This window comes from Malaclemys terrapin, chromosome 10, assembly GCF_027887155.1.
Source record: "Malaclemys terrapin pileata isolate rMalTer1 chromosome 10, rMalTer1.hap1, whole genome shotgun sequence".
Classification (NCBI taxonomy): domain Eukaryota; kingdom Metazoa; phylum Chordata; order Testudines; family Emydidae; genus Malaclemys; species Malaclemys terrapin.
In genome coordinates this window covers 56,034,013-56,060,487 of record NC_071514.1, presented here as the reverse complement: position 1 = coordinate 56,060,487, position 26,475 = coordinate 56,034,013, and the positions used below count along the sequence as shown (strand labels likewise).

At 44.4% G+C, this 26,475-nt stretch overlaps 1 protein-coding gene across 6 annotated transcripts in view; it reads right to left on the bottom strand.

Moving 5' to 3' along the window:
• The window catches only part of NPRL3 (NPR3 like, GATOR1 complex subunit), a 121,247-nt gene extending 98,910 nt beyond the window's left edge, over nucleotides 1-22,337 (bottom strand). Inside the window, exons 1-3 of one of the 6 annotated variants that reach the window (XM_054042203.1) lie at nucleotides 22,157-22,337; nucleotides 9,215-9,284; nucleotides 3,145-3,183 (exon numbers count right to left, since the gene is read on the bottom strand). In XM_054042203.1, the coding sequence (XP_053898178.1) occupies nucleotides 3,145-3,183; nucleotides 9,215-9,284; nucleotides 22,157-22,274 (227 nt within the window). In that variant the 5' untranslated portion in view covers nucleotides 22,275-22,337. Of the gene's footprint in view, nucleotides 1-3,144; nucleotides 3,184-3,426; nucleotides 3,589-9,214; nucleotides 9,285-22,156 lie in introns of those variants that run through there. The other 5 variants (XM_054042202.1, XM_054042206.1, XM_054042204.1 and 2 more) reach the window with 5 other exon arrangements.
• Between the last annotated feature and the right edge of the window lie 4,138 nt (nucleotides 22,338-26,475).

The window sequence follows — 26,475 nt, the reverse complement described above, 5'->3', positions numbered from 1 at the left end:
TTAGAAGGAACCCTTCTGCAACTCCACTGACAGTGCTGTGGGTGATCTTACACCATTCTAATCTATTTAGGTTCTTATATCGCTTCCATTACCATGTTGTCTGAGACAGAGGAGCTCAGACCAAAGTAAAACAGATTTCATTTTGGAATTGTAGGAAATTTTTCCCCTCAGTTAAGAGACTGTACAAACTTTATTGTTTTATTGCTGTATAGTCTTTCCTCAACTGCCCTCTTTGAAGCAGCCCAGCTACAACCAAAGTGAAGAAATTTAAACTAACCCTCTGGGGAGAGTTTAACAAGTTCCTGTACTTACATTTGCTTGTGTGTGTGCGCGCGCATGTCCCCCCCATCCCCCTTCCCAATGCAAGTATCCCAGATAACACTGTATCACCTAAGGAAAAGGGCAGACCACGGGTGTGTGCTGCACTCCCTTTATCTCTTGTCAGCAAATGAGCCCTTAGTGCTCAAGGAAGCTACTCATTTAAGAAAGCTTTCTGGTCTAGTTTTGGTGAGTTATTAAAGGAATTAAGAGAAAAATTTACAGCCATATAATATATACACATTCACCCATGCACAGGCAGCTGTACTGCCTTTCAGTTAGCACACTGGTCATTTCTTTTTATTAGTAAGGAGAATATTCTTGGTTTTATTGAAGGTCTATGCTGACCCAATGGCTCTGGCTATGAGATTTCGGAGTACCCTTGCCCTGCTGGACATTAGGTGTGCTAGGGTCATGATGGCCCTTGCACTTCTGGAGGGAGCAAGTGTGCACTGCATTTTCAAACCCCATAACTGCTCATCACAGACAGTATTGCAGCTTATAGGAGACAGTTTCCTACTGAATGCAGCTGGGATATTGGCATAAGGAGATGGATTAATCCAGGTGCCTCAAAGCCAACTGAACCATCATTTCATGAATAGTGTATCTACCAGTATGTCCAACAAATATGAATTCAATAAGGAAAAAACTGTAGTTTCCTTAAACTGACTAGAACAAGCTCCTCTGAAAACAGTTTCTGTTAAAAACAAACACAAGGTTACAGCTCTAGGTGCCCATTTGTGAAAAATCCCCTGCATCACTAGTCTGTGTTAATTAGGTGGTTCACACTGGACTGGGGAGAATCTTAAAGTGGGCTGGGCCACAAGGGATGGCAAATTTGGGAGCAGAAAGGATTAGGTGCTGATGAGTGGGAATTTTTTCTCTGTCCTTGGAGAGAAAAGTCTTGACTGTGGGGCCGCGACCCATTATACTGGCTTTTATCACTTCAAGATTAAGCTACAACATGTTCAACATGGGACTACACAACCAGGCCATTCAGAAGGTAAAGTTGGTGCAGAATACACTAATCTGCACTGGCTTCTGGTTGGCTTCCAGGTGGAGGTCAAGGAGCTGGTTTCAACTATAAAGCCCTCAACGGTTTGTAACTGCCTACCTGAGAGACACTTCTTTCTCCCTCTGAGAGACTACCACAGATGTGATCAGCTGAAGCACCCGAGATACACAGCCCTCTGGTTCCACAGAGAGGAGTCTGGTATTGTAGCAGGGCCTCTTCAAGGGAATGAGGGGTCTTTGACTCTGGATCCCACTCCCCCTTAGTCACACAAACTGGATTTGTTAACCCTGACGACACACTGCATAGCTAATCTATTTCCTTGGGCTTTTACAGAGAAGGTGGACTGAGGGGTTTATCAGTTTTTATTATTCCAGCCTGGACTGGTTTGTATGAACACCACAGTGGGATCTGGATCCGGATCCAGGACCAGGGCTCCAAAGTGCTATAATTACTATTTATATTAACATTTTTGGGATTTTATTGAGGTTTGTAAAAATGCCTAAAGTCAATGGGGATTGATACTTCAACTGACAGAACCCTAAAGTTTTGTCTGAAGCCAACGAGATTCCACTCCTAGGCAATGACAGATCCAGCACTTGTGCAACCATGTAAAGCCCTGTGATTTCTAAAGGGGAGCAAACTCTTATTGTACCATGGCACAGAACAAGCAGGATCTAACCACAGAAACCCAAGGCCTTGGCTACACTAGGGTTTGGGATTTTTTTAAACCAGAAATCTCTCACGACTACTACCACCAGTTCAACTCCATCAGTGGTATCAACAGTAGACAATAGAGCAGTTAACGCTGGGAGCACTAGCATTAGCTGGCTGCCACTATTGCTATCACCTGTGGAACTGGACCAGTGGTAGCAACAGTAGTTTTATTTTTATTTTCTTTTGGTGGGGTGGAAGACACCCTCAAACAGCCACAGCCATCTGAGCCCAAGAAGAGATTCTATACCATGATTGACTTATACCAGGTGTTCAAATGAATAGGGAGAAAGAGTCTTAGCTTTTCCCTGCTATTGTTTGGTCTAGGCAGAAGGCAACTGCATACAATACAGCTTCAGCTCTTGAGGGAGCAATCTCAGGTTCCTGTGCATAGTGGCTATGCAGCTAAGAGAATGCCAGACTATTCTGCATCACTCCTGCTCTGAATACTTGCAGTTGTCTGTGAAGAGACCTTGGAATTTATTCCCTCTCACTCCAATCCAGCTTCTTCAGACTCTTTTCCAGCCTCCAGACATTATTCTCTTCCAGGTTGGAAGAAGGAGCCTCTCCCCAGTGTGTACCATTTCCACTTTCTTGGTCACTCTGCAGTGACTAATACAGTAAGGCTATCATGGAATTAAATAACTTTACTCATTGGACCATACTTGTAAGCGATCAATTGCTAGTCAGAAAGAAGCTGATTTAGGGTTTGGTAATTAATACTAAGATGAAATTGTGTTTGGTGATACGTGACCCCAGACCCAATTCCCATGGAGCTTTCTGGAGGCATTGCAGCACCTTCATTGACACAGGCATGGATTCTTGCAGGATTACTTACTTTCCTTTACCAATAGAAATGACAGTATGGGTCCACCCACTCGATACGTTTTTGTGCTTCCTGTAGTGTTAGCAGGACTTTTTCAAATCACCTAGCAAGAAACCTTGGCAATACATTTCTTACGGACACTGTGATTTAATATAGAGTTCAAATTAACTCAGTGTTCAGTGTAAAATGGAAATCAGAAACAAAGCACAATTAAAGGATGGTGAGAAAAGAAAGCCATTCTAGACAGATGATTGTTTAGAATGTTTGCTCTTACCCTGAAACCAATTGCTCATCAGTTAGAGGACATTGCTCTCTGAAATGGGAACATGGGCATAAACACAAAACAAAAAACAAAACAAAAAAAAATACAGCAAAAGAATAAACCAGGCAAAGTAACACAAGATACACAAAAGTGACAATATTAAAAATGAAGATGGACTATTAAGGGTTAAACTTCTGTACAGTAGAGAACTACATGCAAGAGTAAAAGCAAGCCTATGGTAAGGGCACTGCTGGTGCATATTTTATAATTAATGCTTACCTAGCATATTCTTACCTAGAAATTGCAGAAAAACTAACACTGATTTCAGAGGAAGAGATTCCTTAACTTCGTTTCCTGGAGCAGATTGTTACTGGTGTTCACAAGAACCCATCTGTGTTGTTTAAAGTTGCTCACAGCATCATATGGCACAAACCCTCCTTGTCAACTTGCAAGGCACTGGCAGTGTAGCTCAGAGGTTAGAGATGAGACATAGGACACTGAGGATTTTATGCACATTTGTGGCCCCTTGGATGGTCTTGCACATGGAACTGCTGCTATTCCCAAATAAGCACATCTCCCCATATGAGACAGGCCAGATTCACAGCAGTGGCAGAGCCAGTTCCATCCCTGGCTTATTTCATACCCAGGACCAGTCAGCAATCAAAGCCTTAAGATGAGTAAGCTGAAAAAGGTTTTGTGGCAAAGGACATGAGGCCCTCCATTTGATGCAGAGAACAAAAGAAGGCACTTACTGACTCTGCTCTCAACTGCAGCTATTTGTACACTATGGCAGCAGATGCTCCTGCACTGGCTCCCAGATACCAGTGGACAGAGCAAATAGAAATGCTTCTCTCTCAAGAATAAAAATGTTTCCAAAGATGGATGGTGCAATTGAAAATTTGGCCAGATAAAGCCATGGCTGCCTTATACCATGCATGTTAAAAGCTGTACCTGAAATCAAAATGTCAACTCATTCTACTGGAAAGGTAAGTCAGTCTCCTGCCGGACACTTTACAGCAAAGAAAACCAGGGGCACCCTACAAATGGGAGAAGTGTCACCAAAGGAGGGAGAAGTGGAATCATGGGATGGGTGTCTAAAAGGATGGATGGAAAGCCAGGTGCTTCACTGAAGGGAGGCCCCTAAGAACACCTGTAAGGGGTACCAGGTAGGTGCTTAACAAAAGAAAAGAGTGAGAGAGAGTGTATATGGAGGAGTTATCAGAGGGGAGCAGATGCCAGTCAGGAAGTGGGAAGGGAAAGATATGCACTTCTGAACGTGAGAGAGTCTCACTGGAAATGCTAATAAGGGAGTGCATATAGGAGTTGGTTCCTACAATCAGGAGGGGAGGGCCTGCCACATAGCCTCATCACCAGAATGCACTGTTATAGCGCAGCTCAGTAGTACACTCTTCAGCAGTGTCTTACTTTAACAAGTTTCTGAGCTGTTAAAATAGGTGTATTAACAAAAAGGTACATACATGAGACCGACAACTGGAAAAACCTTGATATAGAGAGAATGCTCCCAACAGCTGGGGAGACATTCTCATGGGTTTTTATAGCTCTCACTATTGAACCAAAGACTGAAGCAGCAGGTATGGGGCAAGAGGACTGTGCTCCATGTGGTGGAGGGTAAAGGAGTATGAGGACCTGAGAGGGAGGGTGCTGGTTTCCTGGTACTACAGCACTAGCATTGCCTTATCTGTATCAGACTCCCCAGCTCAGCAGACAGCTGAGGATTTCCCTCTCGAAGGAACATGCTGCTGTAGTTGCTTAATGCTACAAGGGTTTGAGAGCCAACTTGTGCAAAAGCCTGTTGTTGACACAGCAATCCCTGAATGTGCTGGTTGTCCCAACTGAATCAGCTTGGTAACAGCTGGGAAGGAATTCCTGACTCCCAGTCTGGTACCCAGAATTCTACTATGCCAGAAATTTAGGCTTTTTCTACACTTAAATTTTTGACAGTTTAACCATGGTTAAACTGGCAAAAACTTTCCGAGTGTTGCTACAGTTATATTGGTATAAAAGTGCTTACACCGGTATAGTTTATGCCAGATAGGATAAACAGAGGTCCTGTTTTTCAGATTTTCATTCATTTCATTCTTGGGGGTTTATTCTTAACAATTTGAGTTTTATGTAGATGCCCCAAAAATGTTTTTTCCCCCCAGAGCTCTCTCTCTGATACCATAATAAGATTTTTTTGGGTACTTCCCAAAATTCTTGTATAAACAGGATCTACTTTAATTTTTATGATCTGTATAAAAATGACTTACCGGTATTTTACTTTGATCTTTGTAGTTGAACCCCTGGTTTACCATGTAGCACGTTTGTATCCTAGTCTGCTTTAACACAGTATTGCTTCAAACAACACTATGTTAAAGCACACTAGGGAAATTTTAGTATGCATCAGAAGGGTCAACTCAGATCAACTAATGCACAATACGTTTTAGAAATCGCAATCTGCAGTCTGCATTATTGGTCCATCTATACAAGCCCTTAGATGAAAGCCAGGGAGCAGGGACATCACCTATATAAACAAACTGCACTGGAAAAGTGGTGAAGTCAACGCAAACCATTTCTGGCTTTTCGCAATATTTATTGAATAAACACTGATTTGTATATAGATATAGATAAACTCGGAGTGTTTTATCAATTAAAACCTAAAATCACTAGCCTTAAGTATAGGTTATACCAATATAAGTGCATCTACATTAGCACTTTTACCATCACAGCTATGTTGGGGGGAGACTGGGAAGAGACACAATCACTTCCCCAATTGGCATAACCACAGTAAAACTTTTTAAGTGTAGACCAAGCCTTACCTTATGGCTTTGGGAAAGTCACTTAAGGCCTGTGTACCTCAGTTTTCCCATTTGTGCAAAAGAGCCAATACAATTCTCCACCAGTTGTGATGATTATTTAATATTTGTAAGACATTTTGGAGAGGAGATGTGTTTTAACTGGGTTATTTGGGTAGGAGGGGAAAAGTGGAAGGCTAGGAGGAAGCAAGCGGAGATATGTTTGTCAGGCCAAGTTTGTTCTTACAGATGGCTGATCCTACTAGATAGTCGCCTTCTATCAGGAAGCTAACAATACAATGCAAGTATTTTTGCTACTCCAGTTGCTTCTGAAAAGGAGATGAAAACCCAGACAATATTAAAATAGAGTTCAGGCTGAGAGTATATACCAGTAACTATGGGTGAAAGCATCACAAGAATGCTGTAATTATCTCAAAAACAAGCATTAACAAACCCAGGAAATTCAAGAGATAAGTCTAAATTTTTTAAAAATCCAATTATGTTAAGGTATGGAAATACAGAGTTCAGACACCTAAACCACCTTAACTCTCTCTGCAGTAATGCCATCAGTAAATAAAATTACAAAGCAAATCTAATCTTCAAAATCAAGTTATTCTAATTTGTGACCACAAACACATAAGTACTTCACAGCCTCACGAAATCTCTTACTAAAGCTAATGCTAACAGTGGGGATTGCTACTGCTAAAACCTAATGAAGTAAATACTATCCTCTTTCCACTTTAGGAGCAATTGTATTATGTACTGATCTATAAACTATTGGCAACTTGTCTCATGCTCCAATTAAAAGGTTTCCTGCTAAATGCAGATTTGATTTTTCTCCCCAGCTCAAGGGCTTGATTATAACTGAGTTATGTTCACTGGAGTGCAATTAAAGGTATCACACTGGTTTTTCATTTAAAGGAAAATGTAAAGTATATACTTTGAAAAGAACAGAATTAACTGAGAAAAAGCAGTAGTCTATTCCATTGAGTCTGTTCAATCTGAGATGTTCACACTATCCGTTCAAAAACTGGTGACAACGGGAAAAGATGAAAAACTGCTATATGCAGATGATGTAGTAGTAAGGGCATCCTTAAAAGGTGACTTAGGGAAAATAGTAAACCAGTGGTATGACAAGCTAAGCAGGCATCGGACAAAAATGAACATGAGTAAGATTAGGGTCATGTGGGTCAGTAGAGATGCCACAGGGAAACTGGATATAGAGATTAATGAAGTACGACTAAACAAATTGACCAGTTCAAGTACCTCAAGAGTGAGCTTGAATGTTTGTTGAGACACAAGTGTTGTGCACAACAAGCATATGCCTCTGAGACTGAAAGCCCTACTTTATAGAACAATAGTGCACCCAGCAATGCTGTATGGTGCAGAAACATGGGTGGTGAAGAGGCAGCAGATTCAATGCCTACAGCTGTTCAAGGTAAGATGTCTTTGCACTATAAAAGGAGTTACACAAAGTGACAGATTTCAAAATGAAAGCATTAGGATGGCAGTCAAAGTCTAACATAGCTGACAAAATCCAGGAAGCGTGACTTCCCTGGTTCAGACACATGCAGAGGATGAATGAAGAGGAACAGACGAAGATCGAATGGGATGACAGCATGGTAGTAAACAAACCCCGTGGAAAGCTGAGGAAGTGGTGGATGGATCGCATCAAAGATTAGGGACCTAAGCAGGTGGATCTTAGTGCTGCAATGGACAGCCAAAGATAGTGCATGCTTGCTCAACGACTTGACTCCAGATTATGGCATAAGGGGAAAGAGAAGAAGAATCAGAGTCACAATCTATTGAAAGATACAGATCTGAAAACTGGAGCTGTCCGGCCATCATATTTCAAGACAAAAATGCAAAACAGAAGGCATTTGTATGACTTTATATTTGAAGAAAGTAAAGTTAGTGCATTTCAGGAAACAATTTGATAACATGTTGTACATTAACAGCACGTGCAGTAATTTGATGGAAGAAGTCACTTGTTGCTATGAGCTATCATTTCTGAAGATGGGGATCAGTCTAGCCGTTGTATCAGTTCTTCAGCTGTAGACAAGAGTTTATCTCTTTCCTTCCATTAGCATGTGAGAGGAAAGTTGTGAAAAAATGTGATTAATGTGAAAAATACTGATTATTCTGGGAGCCAGAGAAGGACTTTTGCAAAGGAAGAATTAGACTCAAGTGTAATTTCAGAAAAGGACTTTGTCACAGCTAGCAGGTTTAAAATGAAGCCACCTCTGCACATTTGAATGCAGATGCATATGCACACAAAGAGCACTTTCATCAGGTCTGCTAGATTAAAGAAACTCTACTATCCAAAATCTTCTCCATATGTAGGTACTTCTACACTATGACCAAAGGAGCTCAATGTATGTAGCTTATAAGTATTTGAAAGGCATGTTTTCCAGACTTCACATCATTCTGGTGGCTCTTTTCTGAACATTCTCCAATTTTTCAACATCCATTTGAAGTGGATTCCAGAATTGAACGCAATATTCCAGTAACTCCAATTGTAAGGAGTTTAACTATTTCGTAAGATTTAAAAAACATGCCCCAGAGAACACCAACTTAGCTAAGGGTGAGCTCAGGACACCTGCGGACTTTGCCAACATCTGCGATAGCTCAGAGTGATAAATTTTGTGGTATGCACAAACCAGAACAAAGCAGGAGACTCTGCATGAAGTAAGAAGAATGTTTAAAAGATCAATTTAAACAGAATAATACACAGGGACACTCAGCACCTCCAGAGCATTTTTCATCCAAGGATCCCAAAAACATTGTTTAAATTTCAGTATCCTTATGAGACATCACTTCATCCAACAAAAAACTGCAGCTACCTCTGGGGAAACACACCAGTTAATTTGCGCACAATTCTACATGAGAGTTAAGGCAGCAAGTGAAGAACACTGCATCCAACTGTAACTCCCATCTGGAGATGCAGGTAGGTAGAACTGAAATCTGACCAAGGCAACTGGATTAACACTCCTATTTTCAAAGAGTGGCATGGGCTCTTTAATGACCAGAAGAGGTTAGAATGTCTGATTTACATCTTGCCCGAAAACCAGCACCTTCAGCAGCACTCTGACTCTCACAAGAAGTGCCTGATTAGTAGGTGCATCCAGCACATCTGTCTGAGATTAACTCGGTTCTGAGTTTTTCTTTGCAGATCTCCTTTCATACAGTACAAGAGGATTTGCCTACTCAACTAGTGTGCAAGAAAGGAGAATGGGCCATTCTCCTCCTTTATTTTAAAACTTTTGGTTGAGGGGAAATTTCCTTACCTGGAGTCTCCATCTTGGTCTTCTGTGTTGTCATTAGTGCTATTCACAGCATATCTGCTCCTTGGCTTACCTGAAGCAAATGGAAAAAAAGAATTTCGAATTGCTTAACAGTGACCTTCAAAAAGAAATGTGTGTTTGTGCCTTTTTCTAAAGGATGTACTAGGAAGGCCCAAAAGTGTTCTCTTTAAAAACAACAACAAAAGCCCTCCTTTTTTATATTAGAAACATCCAGCCTTGACTTCTGTTTTTGCTCCAAGACAGTCTGAGAAACAGGACCAGAAGTGTCCTCATCCTTCAACTGAAGATGAAGGGGTGCTGAAACTTTCACAAAGAGAACTGATTTCCCAAGTATCTGGCAGAAATATGAATTAAATAGATACACCTCTACCCCGATATAACGCGACCCAACATGAATTCGGATATAACGCGGTAAAGCAGTGCTCCGGAGGGGGCGGGGCTGCGCACTCTGGTGGATCAAAGCAAGTTCGATATAACGCGGTTTCACCTATAACGCGGTAAGATTTTTTGGCTCCCGAGGACAGCGTTATATCGAGGTAGAGGTGTAGTCAGCAAACAATCAAACTTTTAAAAGTTTGATTAACTCCTTTCCCTTACTATTGCTCAGGTGTAATTATCATAGTTTCTGATGTCACAAGCCAGCAAGTTGACTAGCCCTTCAGAGGGTCCTCTTACACAGAGAAAGAAATCTAAAGATCTAATGCCATCAGCAAGAATGGAAAAAAAAAAAAAAAAAAAAAAAAAAACAGTTTTCAAACAACTTTCAGCTGATCTTGGTAAATAATGCAAAAGAGGGTTTAAACATCTTCTCTCTTGGCAAATCACATTTTAACACCTACAACGGGGTGTTAAATGCTCTTTGATGACATTGGAAGGTTAGCACAAAGATCAAGGGTAAAATATGTGACCTTTTGATACTAACTAAAGGTTTATTTGCTATCTGTTACTTGTTAGGTGCTTTGCGGTCTGACCGCCTGTATATCACAGGCCACTATCACCACCACCCAGCACCCACATACTAAACCCAACTGAAATTAGACCAAGGTATAATAGCCTTTAGGAAATCAAAGAATTCTCAGAACATATGAAGCCACTGGAGACTCTCTCACATATTTTCAGCCTAAATAGAATAGATTTTGTCAAGATTTTCCAAATCCATCACATGATCTTGCCTAGGGGTAGTTAAAGCCAGCCATTTTACATCCAGGAAATTTCAAAACAACAGTCCAGCTGGGGTGAAAAGGAGAACACAGAGCTGGGCATTGTGTGTACTGATGGCATTTGAGCCTAGAGAGTTGAAAAATCTTCCCTAAAGATCTAACTGATGTTAATTAAGGGCAAGGCTGAGCCCCCATAAAAGGAACACTATAAATGAGTGTTCTTAAGAAGGGTGTGTTTCTAGTGGGAACCTACAGGGATCAAGTCTTGATCCTATGCTATTTAACATTTTTATTAACAATCTAGAAGAAAACATAAAATTATTACTGATGAAGTTTGCAGATGATGCAAAAAAATGGGGAGTGGTAAATAATTAAGAGGACAGATCACAGATACAGAGCAATCTGGATCGTTTGCTAAACTAGATGCAAGCAAATTATGAGTTTTAATGCAGCTAAATGTAAACATATACATCTAGGAACAAAGACTATAGGCCATACTTACAGGATGGGGGACTCTACCCTGAGAAACACTGATTCTGAAAAAGATTTGGGGATCATGGCGGATAATCAGCCGAACATGAGCTCCCAGTGCAACACTGTGGCCGAAAGGCCTAATACAATCCTGGGATGCAAAAACAGAGAAATCTTGAGTAGGAGTAGAGAGGTCATTTTACCTCTGTATTTCGCACTAGTGCAACTGTTGCTGGAATACTGCATCCAGTTCTTGTGTCCACAGTTCAAGAAGGATGTTGATAAATTGGAGAGGGTTCAGAGAAGAGCCATAGAATGATTAAAGCAGGGGTTGGCAACCTACGGCACGCTCAGCCCGCCGCCACTCTGGGGCTTTCCGCCGCCGGCTCCTGCCAGCCAGGGTCCCACCGCCGGTCCCACTCAGAACCCGCTGCTGGCCTGGGGGAAGGAACCCCAGGCTGGCAGCAGGCTGAGACCCTGGCTGGCAGGAGCCAGCAGCTGAAACCCCAGAGGGGCAGGCAGGCTGAGCTGCTTAGGAGCTGCTCTGGGGGTTCTGGCTGCTGGCCCCTTGCCAGCTGGGGTCCCCCCTGCCACAGCCCCACTCACTTTGTGCAGGCCCCCTGCCAGACAGGGTCCAGGCCTCCAGCCCTGCTCAGCCCTACCAGCCGCAAGCTCCACTCACCTCAGCTGCCGATCTGGGGTTCCAGACGCTGACCTCCTGCCAGCCAGGTCAGGATCTCCAGCCTTGCTCAGCCTGCTTTCTGGCCTGGAGTCCCAGCAGGCCACCCTGGGCTCTGCTCCTGGCCTTGGATCAGTGTTCTGCAGCCTCTCCACTGTGGCCCACTGTCCCCAGCCTGGGACAGTGAGGGTTGCACACAAGGCAAGAGAGGGTGCAGCTCAGCACCCCATCTTAAAATTGCTTATATCAGACCACACTGCGTTTAACCTTGTGCCTGCCTTCTATTGCCATTTTTTTCGCCACTGAGAGTTGAAGGGAACATTTGACAAAATGGCAGCTCCTAAGAAAGTGAAGCTAGATGTCCGATCATTTCAGCCTGCTTGGACAGACGCATTTGGATTTATTGAAAAGAAGGACCATGCTATTTGTGCTTTCTGTTATGGAAGTGTTGTTTGTCGCACATCGAGTGTTCAACGACATTTTGAAACGAAGCATGAAAAATAAAAAACATTTCTTGACGAAGCAGACAAGACTGAATCAATCAAAAAGGCAGTAGCAGCCTATGAGAAGCAAAGCAGTGTTTTTAAAAGGTTAAGTGTAAGTAAAAAATCAAGCTACAGAAGGAAGTTACAAGATTGCACAGTGCATTGCAAAAAACGGAAAGCCGTTTACAGATGGGGAAATATATAAAAAGTTTTTCTCAGCAGTTCGGAGATTTTGTTCAATGATTTGCCAAATAAAGATACAATCATATCTAGAATAAAAGAACTGCCTGTCTCTGCCAGAACAGTTGAGAGATGCATAAGTGAAATGGCAGAAAACATTAAGGAAAAAGCAGACAACTGCATTGAAAGACACAGTAGTGTTTAGTGTTGCAGTTGATGAGAGCGTGGATAATAAACGACGTTCCACGTTTGGCAGCTGTTGCAAGAGACTGTGCTTCCGATGAAATCCGAGAGGAACTTTGTTGCCTAAAACCCCTGCATAGCACAACAAAGGGGGACGATATACTGGTAAGTTTTGTAAACCATTTTGAAGACACCAGAAAAATATTTTGTGTGACAACAGATGGTGCTCCTGCCATGGTCAGAAAACAGAAGGGATTTGTAAAGTTACTACAAGATCAAATTGCCCATCCAACAGTCAAATTTCACTGTCTCATTCATCAAGAAAACCTGTGTGCTAAAATTTCTAATTCAGAGCTTAATAATGTGATGAATACAGTGGTGCGAATTGTGAATTTCCTTGTTGCTCTATCTTCTTTGACTCACAGACAATTTCAAGCACTGCTAGAAGAGATGGACAGTGCTTATAACGACATCCCACTTCACAGCAACATTCGGTGGCTAAGTCGTGGCAAGGTTTTGGTGCGCTTTGTAAACTGTTTTGATGCAATCAAGGCCTTTTTGTCAGAAAAAGAACAAAACTACCCTGAACATTATGATGACAAATGGCTGTGTAAGCTCATGTTTCTAACTGATATCACCGCTCACCTAAACGAACTCAACCTGTGTCTCCAGGGCAAACTGTTCAGGCTTCATAAAGGTCCAGGAAAGCATTTGTTGTGAAACTAGCAGTTTTTTCCTGGGATATTCAAACTTCTACTTTCTGCTACTTCCAACTCATAAAAGAGCTATCGACACGTTGCACTGTCAGTGTCGATGAGATTGGAATGTATATGCAAGAACTGAAATCAGAATTTTCTGACAGATTTCAAGATTTCCAGCGATTTGGCCCAATGCTTTCTTTCCTAATTAAACCTGAAAAGTTCAATGAAAGCAACTTGGATTTGTCTGTATTTCAGTGGATGGGTGTTGAAGATTTCGAAATGCAGCTCATTCAGTTAAAAAGCTCAGAATTGCGGACATCAAAGTTTGTGGATCTGCGGAGCGCACATGAAGCTACCGAGAGAGATCATGGAGTCTCTATTCTGACCTGCTGGACGTCCCTGCCAGTGAAATTTAACTGTTTGAAGAAAGTTGTGTTTGCAATGCTTTCCGCTTTTGGATCCACATACCTGTGTGAACAGGTATTTTCACACATGAAATCTGTCCTCTGTCCCTCTCGGAGCCGGTTAACAAGTGATCGCTCAGAAGCCTGTGTTTAGCTTAAAGTATCCAGATACATGCCAGATATTGGAAAACTCGGCAAAGAAAAGCAAGGGCACGGATCACACTAAACTGATAAAATCTGCATTTTAATTTAATTTTAAATAAAGCTTCTGAAACATTTTGAAAACCTTGTTTACTTTACATATAAACAGTAGTTTGGTTATATATTATAAACTTATAGAGAGACCTTCTAAAAAAACGTTAAAATGTATTACTGGCACACGAAGCCTTAAATTAGAGTGTATAAATGAAGACTCGGCACACCAATGCTGAAAGGTTGACGACCCCTGGATTAAAGGATTAGAAAAAGATGTCTTATGGTGATAAACTAAACAGACTGAGCTCCTGGAGTTTAACAAAGAGAAGGGTTAAGGCATGACTTGATTACAGTCTATAAGTACCTGCATGAGGACCAAATATTTAATAATAAGCTCTTAAATCTAGTAGAGAAAAGTATAACACGATCCAATACTAGAAGTTGAAGCTAGACAAACAGACTGGAATAAGGTAAATTTCTGACGGTGGGGATAATTACCATTGGAACAAGTTACCAAGAGCCATAGTGGATTCTCCATCCCTGACAATTTTTAAATCAAGGTTGGATGATTTTCTAGAAGATCTGCTCTAGGAATTATTTTGGGGAAGATCTCTGGCCTGTGTTATACGTGAGGTCAGACTAACTTATCACAAATCCTTCTGACATTAGAATCTGTGAATCTATAAAAGGAAGCAACTGTCCATCATTACCCTTTGGCGGAAAGAATAAAGCAATCAGAAGGCTTCTTCTACCTCAGACAGATCTTGAACATGAACTAGCAGCATTCTACAGTAGCAGACTGAGGGTAGGTCATAGGGAACTTTTGTCTTCGGCCACAATGACACTGTGCATCAGATCAGGGTAGAGGTGAAATGACTATACTTTTAAAGGTTTTACATTTAGATCGAATATTAAAACCAGGCACTCAAAATGTCAGCCCAAAAAGGAATTGCTTTAGAATTATGAGTAACTGGGAAAGGAGGGAATGGAAATTGAACTAAGTCTACTAGAACATATAACTCATCATATGTGCTTCTCCACGCTACATTCAACTGTGTGAATAGATCAGATGCTCATTGCACTGGCTTCTGGGAACCCTTTGGATAAAGATAATCTATTCAAGTGAGAAAACAAAAAAAAGAGTGTTTAACTTTTGCGAATGGACATTTTGCTGGATCTTTCTCCCATCAAACTTTTGAAATCCTGGTGTTGCCAACTCTTAAAATTTTATCGTGAGTCTCACAATATTCGATATTTTTCTTGAAGTCCCAGTTCCTGGAGGCATGTGATTAAGCGAGAACCTCATCTTTCATTTAAATACTAAATAATATCTAGCTCTTATATAATTCTTTTTATCAGTAGATAAATCCCAAAGGATCTTACAAAGGAGGTCAGTATCATTATCCCCATTTTTATAGGGGAACTACTGTCTTTTTGTTCTGTCTGTTGGGTGCCTAGCACAACAGGGGCTGCTCCAAAACTGGGATTCCTAGGCACTACTGCAATACAAATAATAACAAAGTTGGTTTCTAGCCCTCCTACCTGCAGCTTTAAAACATACAATGTATGGAATCATAGAAATGGAGGGGTGGAAGGCCCTTGAGAAATCATCAAGTTCAGCACTCTGCACAGTGGCAGCACCAAGTAAATCTAGATAATCCCTGACAGACACTTGTTCAACCTGCTTTTAAAAACCTCCAATGATGGGGATTCCACAATGTCCTTTGACAGATTATCCCAGAACTTAACTCAGTGGTCCCCAACGCAGTGCCCACGGGCACCGTGGCGCCTGCCAGGGCATTTATGTGCACCCGCCTAGTGCCCAGCAGGGGAGAGAAGCCGGGGCCCCGCGCCTGCCGGGGACAGAGAACTCCGGGGCTGTGGGCGCCGGTGTTCTCTATCCTCGGGGCTGTGGGCGCCGGTGTTCTCTATCCTCGTGGCTTCTCTTCAGCTTCTCTCTTGATTCATATATTATGTAATATTAAATATCATGTTTTCCGTATTATTTAATGTACAAATACAAAATAAGCCTTGAAAAATTGTTGACGCCCGCCACACTCTTCTGAAAACATTAATGTGCTACTGGCCACAAAAAGATTGGGAACCACTGGCTTAACTAGTTCAAAGTGTTTCCTAATATCTAACCTAAATCTTCCTTGCTGCAGATTAAGCCCATTATTTCTTGTCCTACCATCCTCTTTATAAGAGTCCTTAACATATTTGAAGACTGTTATCAGGTCTTCTCTCAGTCTTCTTTTCTCAAGATTAAATATGCCCAGTTTGTTAACTTTTCCTCACAGGTCAGGTTTTCTAAACCTTTTATCATTTTTGTTGCTCCCTTCTGGACTCTTGCCAATTTGTCCACATCTTTCCTAAAGTGTGGACCCAGAACTGGACTCTACTCCAGCTGTGGCCTCCCCAGTGTTGAGCAGAGCAGGACAATTACCTACATACATACAACATTCCTGTTAATACACCACAGAATATTAGCCTTTTCTGTGTTTGGTATCTGGGTCTCCATTAGCCTTTTTAGTGAAGACTTAAGCAGTATAGGTATTAAACACCTCAGCCTTCTTGATGTCACATTAGCTCTTCTTTTTCGCTAAGCAGCAAATCTACACTTTCCTTTGTCTTTCTCTTGCTCCGAATGTATTTAAATAAACTCTTCTTCAGTGGTTCTCAAACTTTTGTACTGGTGACCCCTTTCATATAGCAAGCCTCTGAATGTGAAACCCCACCCCCCTTATAAATTAAAAACACTTTTTTATATATTTAACACCATTATAAATGCTGAATGCAAACTGGGGTTTGGGGTACAGGCTGACAGCTCATGACCCCCCATATAATAACCTCACGACCCCGAGGGGTCCTGACCCCCAGTTTGAGAACCCCTGCTCTTCTTGTTGTCTTTTATGTCCCTTGCTTGGTGTGATTCCTTTTGTGCCTTAGCCTGATTTTGTTTTTACCTCTATGCTATTCTTTTGTAGAGAGAGAGTTAAGGTGGGTCAAGTAATATCTTTTACTGGTCCAACTTCGGAAAGAGAGACAATATTTCAAGCTTACACCGAGTTCTTCAGGTCTGGGAAACGTACTCAGAGTACCACAGCTAAATACAAGGTGGAACAGATGGTTTAGCATGAGTAGTTAACACATATTTCGAGGGACCATTTAACATACTGGAACCCACACAGCTACAACACCACTGCTTAGTATACTTCCGTACTCCTCCTTAGCAATTTGTCCCTGTTGCCCCTTTTTGTAAGAATCCTTTTTGATTTTCAGATCATTCGAGTCTTACTCCTCCTATCTTTCCTTCATATCGGAATAGTCTGCTGTGCTCAATTTAATAGTCTCCTTAAGAAACCCGCAGCCAGGGATTTCCCTAGACCCCACCCAAGGGGGCGTACAACCCCCTGAATTTCCCCAACACCTCCCCAGTTACATGCAGTGTTGCCAATTTAGTCGTTGGCTGGAAATTTGAATTGAAATTGAAACATTAATACACACTTTAAAAGCATATACAGTATATGAGAAAATACTTGTACCTGAGAAAGCATAAAGGGTTTGAAAAGTATGAACAAAGACTAGCTTCCTCATACAGCTGTTATTTATGACAATGTCGGCACATTTGTTTCGGCTATATTGGCCTACCTAATAATTTCAAATTATTATTTATAAGTGAGGTCTGAATGAGCTCTCTCCTGACAGCTAGTGATGAGCCGGGGTGGATGTAAAGGCTTCAGGACCAGACTGTATTTACATGAACACACCTACTGTGACTGGGTATCCAGCAGACAGAGCTGTGCTGCCCAAGTTATCAATTTTGGCTGGTGTTGGGTTACAAATCACTTACGTATTAAATGTGGAGGTCATGAAATGTTGTTATCATTATTGTATGAGTAAAGGGCAGCAGAACTGTACTTAGCCAGGCTGAATGAGGGGGTCTCCCTCAGTGCTTAATTTGTGCTAGGGCTTGCCAGGGCTGAGTCACAGCACCTCTAGGCTTGGCAGTTCATAGCCCTGGGACCTCTGGGCTTGTCACATCAGTTATGAAAGTAACAAACTTGCTTGAGCCCCAGCACCTCTTTCGTTACAAATTAAGCACTGGTCACCCTCAACTGAACTGCACTCCCTAAGCAAGAGGTTTGGATGCCATATCCTAGTGAAGAGGATGGGTCACAGGTGTTTTGCTTGGTGGTGTGGGCGCTACCTAAGAGTCACAGATACTATTTGACCTGCCCCTCTCTCCTGTTTAGAGATAGAGCTGATTAGGCTTCATAGAGAGTCTTTTGGGTTGTTAAGTGACCACTAGAGCTGAAATCACTGATAATCAGATCTAAGTGCTTAGACCTGCTGTGGGACAGTGTTTCTGTGGAAGAGACAGCCCAGCCTGCACTAGCAGTGAGGTTCCCCCACTGAGAGCTGAAGTCACTCAGAGCTGGGTGGAACCTCGAGAGACCAACTCGCAGAGGTCACAGTGGCAGGTGGCAGCAGATGACAGTGCAGGGCCATGGGGATGGAGCGGTAGAGTGAACGGTGGCACGACAAACAACAGCAGCCAGAGCTTTGGACTATGTTTTAGTGACTTTTCTCCAGAATGCTAGATTTGTGACTGGGAAACTTATATAAATATACATTTCCTAGTAGGCCAAGATTTTTAAAATGCATTATTTGCCAAGGTCATTATCTCACATCATCACTATCTCAAGAGGTCATTATCTTGGGGAGTTTCTGTACTAAACTTTTTTATTATTATTTTTATGTAAGAACAGCCATAGGGGGTCAGATCAATGGTCCATCTATCCCAGTATCCTATCTTCTGACATTGACTATTCCAGGTGCTTGAGAGTGAATGAACAGAATAGGGAATCATCGAGTGATCCATCCCATCGTCCACTCCCAGCTTCTGACAAACAGAGGCTAGGGACACTCAGAGCATAGTGTTACATCCCTGCCGATCCTGGCTAATAGCCATTGATGGACCTAACCTCCATGAACTTATCTAGTTCTTTTTTGAACCCTGTTGTAATTTTGGTCTTCACAACATCCCCGGCAAAAAGTTCCACAGGTGACTGTGCGTTGTGTGAAGAAATAGTTCCTTTTGTTTGTTTTAAACTTGCTACCTATTAATTTCATTGGGTGACCCCTGGTTCTTGGGTTAAGTGAAGGGGTAAATAACACTTCCTTATTCATTTTTTCCACACCAGTCAAGATTTTATAAGCCTCTATCATATCCCCTCTTAACCGTCTCTTTTCCAAGCTGAAAAGTCCCAGTCTTTTTACTCTCTCCTCATATGAAATCTGTTCCATACTCCTAATCATTTTTGTTGCCCTTCTCTGTACCTTTTCCAATTCCAATATATCTTTTTTGAGATGAGGTGACCAGAACTGCATGCAATATTCAAGATGTGGGCATATCATGGATTTATATAGTAAAAGTGGAGGAGCCTGGTTTGCCAGACTGATCAGCTAAGCCAGGGGTGGCCAACCTGAGCCTGAGAAGGAGCCAGAATTTACCAATGTACATTGCCAAAGAGCCACAGTAATATGTCAGCAGCCCCCCATCTGCTCCCCAGTGCCTTCCGGCAGCCCCCACCAATCAGCGCCTATGCAGGAGGCTATGGGGGAAAAGGGGAGGAGCGAGGGCATGCAAGGTTCAGGGGAAGGAATGGAGTGGGGGCAGGCTTGAGGCAGAGCGGGGGTTGAGCAGTGAGCACCCCCCAGCACATTGGAAAGTTAGCATCCATAGCTCCAGCCCCAGAATCAGTGCCTAGGTAAGGAGCCAAATATTAACCTCTGAAGAGCCGAATGCGGCTCCGGAGCCACAGGGTGGCCACCCCTGAGCTAAGCCAATACTGACAACCTTTATGAAAAGGCTCCAAAACACCATGCCTCTGGACTGCATCAACATGCAGAAAGCCTTATACACCAGTCACTATCAAAGCCAATTTTAAAAGAACTTAATGAGGCTGTTAAGAATGCTGGAGACACAACTCAGTTTCATGTGCTGTGTATTTATACCTGCCTACTGTATTTTCCATTCCATGCATCTGATGAAGTGGGTTTTAACACACGAAAGCTTATGCCCAAATAAATGTGTTAGTCTCTAAGGTGCCACAAGGACTCCTCGTTGTTTTAACTCAGTTTATGTGAACCAACATAGCTGTTGCATCATACTTTCTATTTAAGCAAGAGATACAACACACTACAAACTGGAGGCCAATGTTAAGTGCATTGTCACTTGTTAATCCTGAAGTTGGACACTGGTTTTGAATAAAACTGGTAAATGCTCACTATCTTTCTGCAAAAAACTCAGCTGACTCTCTAGAAGCATGCAGTGAACAGTGAAAGACTCAGCAGTTGAAAAAGTGAAGAACTCTGTCACCATATTCAAAATATGTGCATACGTGGCTGATGAATGCACCGATGCAAATAGGCATCAAGTATTAAGTCATTACGTACGTTATCTTGATGTCTGTGGTAGGCCAGTAGATGCATTCTAGATGTTCAGGTTATAGAAGACAAATCAGCTGCATCTGTGACATCTTAGAAGAGTTAAATGCTTGTAAACTGAACCCCAAATAGATGGCTGCTTGTGCATTTGAAGGAGCTACAAACTTCTATGGAAGACATAGTGGAGTACAAGCTTTGCTAGAAAAAAGTGTAACCCTAATCTCTCCTATACATGCTGCAGAGGCCATCTACTCCAGCTAGCACTAGTACAAGCTGCAGAATCTTCAAAAGACATTAAAAAGCCACAAATTTAATGGCTTTTTTATACTCTTTTTGTCAGCAAGGGTCCACAAGGACTGAGCATCTTGGAAACAAAATAGAAGATACACTGGGATTGAAGTTCAAATGAGTCCAACCTGGGAAAACCTGCTGGCTTTCTCATGAGCGATTCTTGGCTGTTGTCTTAAAATTACTGCAACCATTATTACTGGCTTTGGAAAGTATCCACCAAGATGGAACAGATCTAAGTAGCGAGGCTGGCGGACTACTTTTGTTGCTATGTTCAGAGAAAACTATCGCAATTCTCTCTCTTGTATGTCTACTGTTGAAACCACTTGGATCATTAAACAATGTCATCCAGGCATCTGCTACAACAGTAGTAGATCTCTGTCCAAACTACCCTTGGATTAATCAGAGAGATATCCATTGAAAATGTACTGGAAGAAGCAAAGACTTCAGTCTAGAAGTTAACTAATGAAAGTACTTATATTGACTCCTTCAGTGAAGAGGACAAGAAGTGCTTGTTAAGCCAGCTGAAAAAGTACACAGACTTAATCCTTACAAATCTACAATAGTGATTTCTGGATTCTACTCAACCTTCACGTAGCTTTTACAGATGCCTGTCTTATAAAGCACTTACAGTTGTGTGGAATGAGGCACTACCAGCAACAGGGCTGCTATGTGATCAGAACAGAATAGAGAATTTTGAACACAGAGTGGAATATCGTACGACGAATGAATGAAGAATTAACTTCAACTTTTTTATCATCACTAGTGGTTCGACCCAATCTTTGTGCTGTTTCCTGGGATGAAAGAAGTAGGAATTCATCTCTCGATACTCGGAGTCACAACAGCTACAGTTGAGTGTTCTTTTCCCTCAATGAATAGAATTTTGTGTTCTGAAAGAAGTTGACTTCTGCCTGATCATGAGCATATCATGAAGGACTGGAAGTAACAGACACACAAGACACCAATGAGTGCAAAATTACAACAAGAAATCAAGATGGATGTAGATGTAGTGCTTCATAGTACTTCATACTACACAGTACTACATAGCTTGAATAGCCAACTTTAATTTTTGTGATATTTTAAAACATGAGTTAAATCTAATAAAATGGTCATGAAACATTTTTCAGTTTTTACTGTGGTGTCATACAGCCCACTTTTGCCTTCCCGGTCTCAACCCTCGTCAGCCCTCATCCAAATAGTCCAACACCCCTCCTAATTTCAATTCCTGGGGAAAACACTGCCCCCACCTCTCGTGAACTGAGATTTTCCTCTAAGATGGTCTTCCTTCGAGACCGTACACACTGGTTCTCTGAGTTTGTCTACTGTTATGAAGGTCATTGTCCTTATTCCACTGCTCTCCCTCCCTCCTTCCTTCCCTTGGCCTCAGGAACTCCACCATCGCCTGGCCGCTCCCCCCTCATCCCTCCAGCTCGGCTCCCTGCCCCTCAGCGCTGCCGGGCTACTCCCCGGGGCCAGAGCCCAACCCCCGCCTCGCTCTTCAACCGGGATGGGAAGCAAGCCCTTGTGTGTCTGGGAGGGGTCCGGCTCCTGGCCACGCGGCCAGGCCGGCACCCGCGGGACCAGCCCACACAGCGGGAGGGGCGGGGGGGCTCAGGCCGCTCTGCGCGCGCGACAAGGCCCAGAGGACGAAGCCCCGAGGCCTAGTGGCCCGCTCCAGCCTCGTGCGCCCGGCCGCCCGGCACGTGGCCCCGCGCTGTCACTTACCGGCCTGGGCGGCCGGGTGCTCCGGGCCCCGCTGGAAGGGGAAGCGGAAGAGCAGCTTGTTGCCGCGGCTGCCCGAGCTCACCAGGATCACGCTGATGGGACTGGTACTCTCGCCCATCCCCCCGCGCCGGCTCCCCGCGAGGCAGCCGGAGGCGCCGCCACTCCCCCTCCCTCACAGCTCCCCGAGCGAGCGGCAGCCGCGGGCTATAGAGACGCCTCAGTTCAGTAGCATAGAAGGGCCCTAAAGAAGCAATGCCTGGCGGACTTCCGGTTCCGCGCATGCGCTGAGTGGCCGCTGGTTCGAGCTGCTCCGGTCTAGAGGTCGCGCTCTGCCGCGGGCCGGCGAGAAGCGAGCGACGCTTTCCCCGAGGCTGGGCCCGCTCGTGTGAGGCATGAGATCCCCTCCCCCCGCGGCTCTGCCGTGCCCCGGGCTGCTCGGGCCCGCACGAGAACAGGACGGGGAGCTCTGCCTGCGTGCACAGCAGCCTGGGGCTCCGGGGTTACCCCCCGTGGCGCTGTCTCTGCAGCCTGTGCGTATCCTGCCGCTCAGAGCCTGGGACCTGCCAGCCACTGCAGCGCCAGCCCAGCCTGCGGCACCCTACCGCCGTGCCGGGCCACTGGCTCTGGTTCGCCCGCTGACCTCCCAGGGGCTCACGCCCCTCGTTGCTCTAACAGCCGTTTGATTCTCCACCACAATTCCGTTCACCGGCCCAGGCCCTGCAGCATCTCCCACCATCACCCAGCAGTGCAGCAACGCCAGGCTGGAGGAAAAGACCTTGTAGACTCTACACTGAGCTGGTGGGTTAACCATAGCCAGCAAATACAAACTTAAACACACCAGCCCTAGTGTACACTAGGTGTTTCACTTTGTACTAATGAATATGTTATAACTGTGATTTTCCAGAGTACACAAACCCATGTGGCCAGCATTTCAGTACTTCCCTGACTAATGTCTAGCACAGTGGTCCCCAACGCAGTGCCTGCCGGGGCATTTATGTGCGCCCAGTAGGGGAGAGAAGCCCCGCGCCTGCAGGGGACAGAGAACTCCGGGGCTGCTTGTGGTGGCAAAAAGCTGGGAGCCGGCCCTGGCCAGAGCCCTGCCGCTGGAGAGCCAGAGCATCGTCCCCTGGAGCCGAGCCTGGGCTGCGGCAGCGAGAGGGGCTCCCGCAGTGTGTGAGGAGCCGGGGAGGGAGGGAAGCGGGGCCCGGGATGCAGGGAGGGAGGAGGGGTCCTGCTGCTGCCACTGCTACTGCTCTTAGTCTCTCCAGGGCGGCGCAGTGTTTCCCTGCCCGAGTGGGCTGGGCAGGGTGCCACCAGGCTGGGCAGGGGGGTGTGGATCCCAGCTCGCATGCTGATGGGGCGAGTGGCTGGGCAGCCCGAGCTGCCCCCTCCTGCCCCCAGACCCACCCCGCCACGCACCTCTCCCGCCTCAGCCCCAGGCTGCTTGCCCCAGGCTCCCACAGTGCCAGGGGCGGGGAGAGACAGAGCCTGGCTCTGAGTGGGGCAGCGGGGGATACTGCCCCGCTGAGGGACCCCTGCGGCTCAGGCACCTGGGGGTCAGTGACTGTCCTCTTGGCTCTGCCTGCACGGGGCTGGGGAAGCAGCTGTCAGCACCTGCCCCTCTCAGCCCTTGCACCCCCCATCCTGCTCTCAGCTTCTTCACTTGTACCTCCCCCCATCACTCCTTTGCCAAACCCCTTCCCCTTGTACTCTCCCTTCACCCGCACCTCTCCCCTTGTACCCTCCCCCAGCCTTCTCCTCCCACACCTCCCCTTTTCCCTGCACCTCTTTTCCCGCAACCCTCCTGATATCCCCTCTCCTCCTCCACCCGCCTCCGCGAGTACATCACACTCCACTTCTCTGCCAGTGTAGAGCCCCCAAGCACTCCCACACCCACTCCTCTGCCGGAACCCTCTTTACTAGATCCCCATCCCTTTCCGGGTACAAGGTTTGAGGGTTAGTCCCTATGCCTTCCATGTGCGGGTGGGGGAGGGCACTGGTGGGGGGGAAGAGCCCAGGGCTGGGGTGGGGGGCAGCCAAAAATTTTTTTACTTGGGGCGGCAAAAAATCTAGAGCCGGCCCTGCCCCGGCAGACGCGGGGCCCGCCTAGTGCCCAACAGGGGAGAGAAGCCGGGGCCCCGCACCTGCTGGGGACAGAGTACTCCGGGACTGCGGGTGCTGGTGTTCTCTGTCCTTGCGGCTTCTCTCCAGCTTCTCTCTTCTCTCTGGATTCATATATTATGTAATATTAAATATGATGTTTTTTGTATTATTTAATGTACAAATACAAAATAAGCCTTGAAAAATTGTTGGCGCCCACCACACTCTTCTGAAAACATGAATGTGCTACTGGCCACAAAAAGGTTGGGGACCACTAGCAGAAGCATCACCCATTCTTTCTCCATGCCTCAGCTCCTTTCCTCAAGTCCTGTGTCATTGCCTCTTGCCAACAGATAACATAGTCACCCATGGGAGAGAATGCCCCCAGATACCCTGCCCTAGGACAAGGCCTGTGACTCTCACAATGGGACTGATTTCATATACTCCAGACTGAAATCCATGGGGGAGAATTTCCTTTATCAAAATGTGACAAGTATCTGCTGATGCTTCCTTTCCTTGGATATAACATTCATTAGAACTGATCTTATTGCCCAAACTCCACAATTATGATCTCTCTGGGTTTCTGTGCACTGTGGGTCTGACCCTCTGATTTAGCTTTTCTTACCAAACGCAATCCCTGTTGAATTTATACCTTTCTCTAGATCATTAATGAAAACATTATTGCCTGTTGTAGGTCACTTGATACTACTCCCCTTACCATTAATGTTTATTTTCAGTTCTCTATTTGCCAAACAATTTCCAGTTCATATTCAGGAATTTTAATTGGGGTCAGGACAATGTCCATTATCAGGGATTACAATTGAAAAGGACCTATATTTTCATCTGGATACCTCGCATAAAAACTCCTGTGTATCAATTTGAGATATACAGCTACTTTAACAAAGACTAAAAAGGCTTTGAGCAACAAAGTAATACATACTTAATATGGATTTGGCTCTGCAGGATCCCCTCTCAGAGGTTGCATACAAAGAGAAAGGGGTGGCCAGGGGATGGATGGACACACTGCTGAATGCTTTATCTGCCTTGCCATTCTCTGTGAGGTGGATGATAAAGATTGTAGCAGGAGTAGATGTTGCCCATGTGAGATATTTGTTTGAGAGTGATTAAAGAGCAGGCGTATTATCTTCAAAGAGCATTCTTTGTGCCCTGAACTGTGTTAACTGTGCTACAATTTCCCAGTTTGTCTTCTGTGAAGCAAAATATTAATTTTAAAAGATAAGAAATTACAGAGATGCTTGTCATTTACATTTGGGAGAGGTTATAGTTAAATTACAGCAAAAAGTCTAATAAGCCTGTCACAGGGTAGCTGATCCATCAGAGGCTCAGGCACCCAATCTACCTGAGACGGGCTCCTCTAAGGAGAATGAGCCAATTCAGCTCCACATGAGTAGTTAACTGCCTAGTGCCTGGGTGGCCGTTAATTAGTTAAGGAACATCTGGGCCTAATAAAGGCTTATGAAAGCTCAGTCAGTGGTTCTCAGATCAGAGAAGCTCCTGAGGAGAGAAAATTTGCAGGGGAGTTGGTTAGAGAGAGTTTACCAGGAAAGGGGACCCAGGAGAGGTGCTGCTGGGATGAGGTGGGCTTGAAAGGACTAGGAGGAACTAAGTCCTAGTCCCAGTGAAAGGATCTTGCCAGCTAGTGGCAAGGGATCTAGGTTGTTCGGGAGCTATGTGCTCCTCTAGGGAAGAGCTGTAATGGTTTGATCTCTGTAGCAGTCCTGAATCCAGAGAAGGAACCTTTTCCCAGTGGATGGCAGGAGACCTGACTTCAGGAGAGGATTCTGGGTTGAGGGGGCCTGACTGATGAAGAGCCTGGATGGAAGGAATCAGGTGGGGGCATGCAGACTAATTTTCTTTCCCATCACTCAGTTATGATACAGGAGTGAAGGCTTATTTGCATACCATGTTTGGTTTGCACCACCTTTGATTAATTAAACTAGACCCCTGAAGAGGTACTGTTCACTATATAGGAACCTCATTGAACTTCTTGATAGTCCATAAGGGGAAGCTGAGGCAGGGAACTCTAGGGTGAGAGCCTGCCATAACACAGCAATTTGAGGATGAGCATGAAGCCACACCATAAAATCATCACACTTTGATTTCTACTTTCAAGATTTGGTTTTCAAAACATAATGGTCCCAAAACTATTTGGAGTTGAAATGAATTGGAATCAACTGATAGTGCCACAGATGAGGACC